The 7532-nt window shown below is 39.2% G+C and overlaps 1 protein-coding gene across 1 annotated transcript in view; it reads right to left on the bottom strand.

The window, feature by feature from the left end:
- The window catches only part of MEIKIN (meiotic kinetochore factor), an 81328-nt gene extending 74022 nt beyond the window's left edge, over positions 1–7306 (bottom strand). Inside the window, exons 1-4 of the mRNA XM_088023601.1 lie at positions 7174–7306; positions 6933–7020; positions 6223–6310; positions 4519–4579 (exon numbers count right to left, since the gene is read on the bottom strand). Of these exons, the coding sequence (XP_087879727.1) occupies positions 4519–4579; positions 6223–6310; positions 6933–7020; positions 7174–7306 (370 nt within the window). The remainder of the gene's footprint in view (positions 1–4518; positions 4580–6222; positions 6311–6932; positions 7021–7173) is intronic.
- Positions 7307–7532: the final 226 nt, after the last annotated feature.

Raw genomic sequence — 7532 nt, forward strand, 5'->3', positions numbered from 1 at the left:
AAATTCATCATCTAACCTTTCACAGAATGTTTTATTTCTGACTTCGTGTTTTTATTTTTTAAGAATGCTTTTTGTTCTCTAGCTGCTCCTTTTCATAGTAGCCCATACTTTTATCAGGGATACATATTTTCATTATCTTCAGGATTATTATTTCATTATCCTGAGGATAATGAAAACATGGTTTTTAAATTTTTTTTCGTTGCACTGTCTGTGTCCTTCAAGCTTCTTTTCATGTGGTACCATTTATTTTAAATGCTTTCATTAAATGCCTTGTAACTCTTGAATGTTCAAGAATGAGGCACTAAAACGTTAATTGGAAACTCTAGATTCATGAGTGGGGTTTAGGAAGTAGTGGGCTTCACAGAAGGGTATTTAAGATAGGGACCAGGTCATTACTGCCAGAATGTAGGTCTCCTTCTGGTCAGAGAAGATTCCAAAAGCAGAATCCTCTAGTCTCCTAGTTGGGAAGTATTTTCCTGAGTGGCATAAGGTGGGATAATGGGCCTAAAAGTTATACCACTAAGTACACAAACTTTGGTTAATTCCCTTCCCTCCTCCCTGCACCCCTACTAATTTTTAATACAGCATCCCTGAGTCCAGATCCTCTGCTTCAATGTATCTGGACTGTCAAGGTAGGAAAAAGAGTAGTTGCCTGACCACACAGTGCTGGGGAAGGGATCAAAGCATCTAACCACTACTTTTAAAGATTTCCAAAAATCTTATTCTCAACACTATCTGTACACATTTCTTCAGGAATATATGATGCCTCTAATTCCTGAAACTATAGCCTGAATCAGTTTGGTTTCTTCGTTTGTCCTTACTCTAGGCATCTAGTCTGTTATTTTTTCCTTCTCTCTTGGGAAAGGGAGAAGTAAATGTCTATGTTCAATCTTCCACACTAAATATAAAGTCCTGAATTAATTTTCATCATGTTGCAAAATTACTACATTCCAAGATAGAATTAAAATGGTTACTTATATATTAAATAGAAATCTGTAGGCTGTTCAAAACCTAACCATTTACATATTAATATGGGAAAAAGTATTCCAGGTTTCAAATATCAATCAACAAATGATGTCTTAGAATACAACCAGTTTGCAAATTAGAGAGTCTATTCTCTATTTCCTTCTATCTTTTACACATCAACTTGATAAATCTAGTAACCAAGGACATATATTGTGTATTTAAACTACAATTTAAGAAAATAATAATTATGGTTAGTTTATTTTCTCTAATAAGAGTATAAAACTCACTCAAAAGTATTTGAAATTATATTATGTCCCAAACATGGGATAGGAACATAAAAGGTAGGGCTTATTCTCAATGGCTTTAGAGCCAAGAGTAACAAAAGCAATAATACTGCTGTTTTGAGTCCTAACAGAAGTATACAAAGAGTACCACAGAATTCCCAGGAAAGAACAACTCACATAGAAAGAGAGAAGAGGGGTCAAGAGAGCTCCCAGTAGGGACAGCACCTGATTTTTTTTTTCTTGAAGAACAAGTACAAGTTAAACAGGTAAAGAGGGGAGAAGGAAGGAAATGCATTTGTTGAGCACCTCCCAAGTTCTTTTGTACTATATTCTGGGAAATATTTCTCTATTCTATTTTCTAGCCAGCTAATTTGATTTTGAGCGGAATTCATTTCAATATTTGGATCATTTTCTGAGTTTTTAAATTTGATGATATGTTTAGTTTCTAGGGACTACAGTTTTTATTAAAACAGATTGTTATATTATGGATCCAGTGGACTCTTGTCTTTTTTTTTAATATTTTATTTATTTATTTGAGGGAGAGAGAGCACGAGCAGGGGGACAGGCAGAGGGAGAAGCAGACTCCCCACCGAGCAGGGAGCCCGATGCAGAGCTTGATCCCGGGATGCTGGGATCATGACCTGAGCTGAAGGCAGACGCTTAATGACTGAGCCACCCAGGTGCCCCGGGTTTTTTTTCTTTTTTTTTTTTTTAATGTTCTATTTATTTATTTGACAGAGAGAGAGAGAGAGAGAGAGTGCACAAGCAGGGGGGGAGCAGCAGGCAAAGGGAGAAGCAGGCTCACTGCTGAGCAGGAAGCCCGGTATAGGGCTCTGTCCCAGGACCCTGGGATCTTGAGCTGAGCTGAAGGCAGACGCCTAACCAACTGAGCCACCCAGGCACCCCGGCCTCTTGTCTTTAAAGAGATATTTAAAGTTTTTGCTATTTCTCAGGTGTTAGTTATCCTATTTGCTCGATTTGTTGCCTCTCTTCCATGCCACTGGTTTTTTTTTTTAATTTTTTATTGTTATGTTAATCACCATACATTACATCATTAGTTTTTGATGTAGTGTTCCATGATTCATTGTTTGTGCATAACACCCAGTGCTCCACGCAGAACGTGCCCTCTTTAATACCCATCACCAGGCTAACCCATCCCCCCAGCCCCCTCCCCTCTAGAAACCTGTTTGTTTTTCAGAGTCCATCGTCTCTCATGGTTCGTCTCCCCCTCCGACTTATTCCCCTTCATTCTTCCCCTCCTGCTATCTTCTTCTTCTCATGCCACTGGTTTTATTCAAAGGTTTTGCTGCTCCTGGCTGTCTGTTCATATCTCTACTTGAGAATCTTTGCTTGTATAGCAGTGCATATAAATTCTGAAACAGTAGCCTACTTCTGGAGGCTTTTATGAGTGTTGAGACATTCTGAGAATCTGTGTTCTGCACAGTGATGTCCTCCTGTATTTTCTGGGTATTATAGGTTACATGGAGCACTGTCCTAATTGTCTGGCTAGTGTCCACACCACAAGCCTCCATTATCAGAAATCCCACTTCAGGGGCGCCTGGGTGGCTCAGTCAGTTAAGTGTCTGCCTTCAACTCAGCTCATGATCCCAGAGTCCTGGGACAGAGCTCTATACGGGGCTCCCTGCTCAGCAGGGATTCTGCTTCTGTCCCTCTTCCTGCTCCTTCTCTCTCATGTGCACATGCTCACTCTCTCTCTCAAATAAATAAATAAATAAATAATCTTAAAAAAAAAAAAAGGAAAGAAATCCCACTTCAGAGAGTCATACTACGTCTTTATCCCGGGTTAACAAGCATAAGCATAATCTATCTCTTTCACCTTTTTCTCCCTCTGCTATCCTTGTGGCAATCTGGAGTTACTTCAGACTCTCTTCTGCTTCTCACTCCAGGCCCAAAATTGACACTTAGGAGCCAAACCCTTAGTTCACTTTGCTTAGTAGTTCCCAGGGCTTATGCTGGCAGCCAGCATTGTAAGGCCAATGTTTCCAATGTAAGAAAGGGACAAGGAGGAGGAACCAGGCCACATAGTTACAGAATGTAGTGTTTAATCCATCACCTTGATAATTCCTTCGGAGTCCTTTCTATTACAATTTTTTTTTTTTGCATTAATTGACCAACTGTTTCAAATGTTTCTAGAGCTATTCTTACCTCACAGTGGTTGTTCTCTGCTCTTCAGATATTCAGCAGTCTGATCTCATCTGCTTTTAAGAATTCCTCAGTATTTCTGGTATGCTAATGGCATCCTTTCTTATTTTTAAAAATAACTTTGATTATACCAATATGTAGACAGCTCATAAATTTCTATCAGCAGCGCTCCATATCCAACTGCCTATTTGGCATTCTACTTAATCATTTTTAAAGTACCCATAACTTAATATATTAAAAACATAATTTATGATCTTTCCCTCAAACAAGATTTTTTTTTCAGTAAATGGCACCTTATATCCAGTTATGCAAGCCAGAAACAGATGTCATCTTTGATACCTCCATCTCCCTCGTTCTTCATTTGCCAAACTGTCAGTTTCACTTCCTAAAATTGTCATGAATTATGCCCACTTCTTTCCATTTCCAATGTCATCTTTTAGTACAAAGTGCCATCATTTCCCCCTAACCTACTGTAATAACCTCCCACCTGGTCTACTTGCATCCATTCATGCTTATTTCCATACCACAGCCAAGGTGATCATATATTTTCCTAAGGAAGACTTCAGTGGCTTCTTGCTGCTCCAAATATAACACCAAAATCTTTGACATAGCCTACAAGGTTATGCAAGGCCTCTCTCTGTTCAACCTTGTCTTATTATTGCATTTCCCCTCCTCTCTGTACTACAGCCACACCGGCTTTCTTTCAGTTCACTGAACTCAGGAGGCTTAGTGCCATATTAGGGTCTTTGCACATGCTGTTCTCTCTGCCTGGATGGCTCTTAACTCATCTCCTTGCATAGTTAATTTCTCCTTTTCTTCCTATCTCAATTCAATTGCTATTCCCTCATGGAAGCCTTCCCTAAACTCTCTAATTAAACTCAGTTATGCTCAAGTCAATCTCTTTTGTAGTATTTATCTCAATTTTAATTTACTGGTGTGTGCTTGAAGGCTTTGAGGATGACGTCCATTGTACAGGCAGAAGGATTCACCTTGGACTAGGAGAAAGACACCTCTTCCACTGAGATGGGAAGATGAGGCAAAAATACAAATGGATGCTTATATTTGTAAGAAACAAAGCTGAGGAGTTCACATCTGACAATCTTACCTGACACTAGCTCACTATTGGATGAACTACAGTCAACCTGGAGGTCATCAGTCACTGACTCCTAAGGGAAATAAGAATTAAAGATATAGCACAAATTATGAGACTGAACATTTTCATATTATAATATTACATCACATTCATTTGGTTATTTTGAAAATAAAAACTAATATCAACTTTTGTGTATCAGTTTCATATGTAATAGATTCTTTCAACCTACTAATCACAGATGTAATCTGGTATTTAATATTAAATCTAAAAATAAATATTAAAATATAATAACGTGGACGTATTTAGAGTCAGCAATGTACTAGTCAACTAACTACTGTGGGATAAACCAGCAACTAGAAGTTAAAGGTGAATATTTTTCTGATCCCCTAGGTAGGAAGGGCTCTTCTTTCTCTAAATATGAAAGCAATATAAATGAAAAGACTGATGAATCTAAAATATCAGAAATATGACTAAAGGCAAACAAAAAAATATAAAAATATTTGTTATATGTGTGTATAAAAGTGTAACTATCTTCAATATGTAATGAATAAGCATTTCACAAAAAAAGAAACACAAATGGCCAATGAGGAAAAAAAGTGTAAACTTTACTAGCATTCAGAGAAATGCAATATCAAATAAATGCTACTTTTCATCTATCAAATATATGTATTTTTTTCCTTTTTTTACATTTAAATTCAATTAGCCAACATATAGTACATCATTAGTTTCAGACGTAGTGTTCAATAAAATATATGTACTTTTTAAGTATCAGGTAAAATGGTGCCAAGTGGCCAACATGAATCAAACTTTAAACATGATCCAATCTCAATCCTCCAACCACAGGAAAATAGTTATATAAATTACAGTATATTTATCTAAAGACAAAGCAGTATATTTAGCTAAAGACAAAGCACTATTTAGACACTAAAAATCATATTTTTGAAGGCTATTTAATGTTAGAGGAATATACAATAACAATTTCTAAATTGAAAAAAAGGGCACAGAAAAAAGGAATGTAAAGAAATACAAAAAATTTAGAAGAAACTTTTTAAACACTTTTTTTTTTTTTTTGCATAATCTGAAACATCCACAAGGAACACTTAACACTGTTAAAATCTGGGGTAAAGCATTTTTAAAAAATGCCTTTTGTTGAAACTGCCCTCCCCCAAAACACATGTTTTAGAGAGATATGTAAGCAAAAGCTCTGGAACATGACTACTTAATGCTAATGGTAGATGAGTCACAAGCAATTTTTTAAAATCTGAGTTTCTCCAAATTACTATGTATCTTTAAAATATTGTACAGAATCCATATTAAATACAGTAGGTCAAGAAGTTATATAATATTCTAATGGTAATGAACACTGTTTCTAATTAATGGAAATTCAAATGAGAATGAAAATGGCTTTAAAATGGTTTAAGTGCTACTAAACGTAAGGGAGTTACTAAGAAAAACTTAACAGATACCTGTTTCATAGAAAATTAGTGAGTAACGGGCATTTCTCAAATTTTTGTCAACAGAAATTAAAAACAAACAAAAAATATGACTATGAATCCACCAGACTTGGAAATTCCAGACCCTGTCTAAAGAGAAAACACCCACGTTTACAAAAACGCTCGGAAGCTAATCCTGATTACACTTTAATCTGGAGGCGCATCAGTTACCATTGGTCTCTGCTTTAAGTATATCCAAGGTCCGTAAGAGAAACATACATACACTCAATGGAGCAATCTTCTCATCCGGAGGTTCTTCATTAGTGCTATTTTCTTGCAGGCTTTTCTGTCCTGTAACTCTTAACCGAGCGCTAACAAACAAACAACGCAATTAATTTGCATGGTCTGGATTTGGCTCTCCACATCTCCGTTCACAGTTCACACTGTTCAGAATCTTAAAGGCTATTTGGGGACAGCATTAGGAAAAAGTAGACTCCAGTGCGTTAATTGTACCAATATTCGCTGGTGCTACGAATGCTTTCCTGAAGGTTTTATCTCACTTGCTTTTAGGTAAGTTGGCAAAACTGCTCTTTTAAAAAAAAATTTTTTTAAATAAATATTTCCAGGGGCACCTGGGTGGCTCAGTCATCTGAGCTCCCACTAAAGATTTCGGCTGAGGTCATGATCTCATGGGTCCTAGATCAAGCCCCTGGGGCTCCGCACTCCCCCAGAGAGTCAGCTTGGGAGTCTCTTTCCCTCTGTCTGCTCTCTCTCTCCCTCTCTCTCTCAAATAAATAAATAAATCTTTTAAAGAAATAAATAATCTTTCTTAAGTCAAATTTCTGGGTCTATGTCCCAACAGGAGCCAAATCGTAAATAGTATTACACTTATTTTCTTCCTTGACTCTTAGAAGGAGAGGCTATAGGCGGAAAAGGAGGACTGAAGTTTTGAGGAGGCAGAAGGCATGGGCTTGGCCCTAGTGGCTTACGCACCTTGGTGGCCTAGAACCGCTAACTCCCTGCCCACTGCTCTCTGCTTTCTCTGAGATCTTCTGCAAACGGTGCGCTTTTCCTTTCAGGCCTAAGAGAGGACGGCATATTTCAGGGCAAAGCCCTGGAGGCCAGCTTGCTGCGCTCGGGTGTCCCTGGGCCCAGGCCTAGTCACCACCCCACCCCCCCGCCCTTCGCTCGCCCACCCTGGGCCTGCTCCACAGGCTTGCCAGTCCGGGCTTACAGTGCGCAGGGTGCCTTCTGCCTGGACCTGGGGGGGCCTCGGCCTTCGCGGTGGGGCCTAGGTCCGGCGTCGGGGTTAGGTTGAGCCTCTGGCCGGCCCGCTTCTTGCGGGTATAGACCCTTAGTGACCACATTGCCACCCCACCCCCACGGCCTCGGGGACCTCTTGGGCCTCCACAGCCTGTCTCTTCGCCTTCCTGAGGAAACAAACTACAGTCTGAGTGCGCCCGCGTCCCGGCAACGAAGCTGCCTGCAGAGCAGTACGTCAGGAGGCGGGCGAAAAAAAGATAAAAGCCCACAGCCCCAACGCCTGACTGACTGGAGCCTCCCGGTGCGCTCCCGCCCTTTTTTTTTTTTTTT

This window comes from Eumetopias jubatus, unplaced genomic scaffold (assembly GCF_037043125.1).
Source record: "Eumetopias jubatus isolate StellerSeaLion01/CBP00866 unplaced genomic scaffold, mEumJub1_p1.0 scaffold_5, whole genome shotgun sequence".
NCBI classification, from domain to species: domain Eukaryota; kingdom Metazoa; phylum Chordata; class Mammalia; order Carnivora; family Otariidae; genus Eumetopias; species Eumetopias jubatus.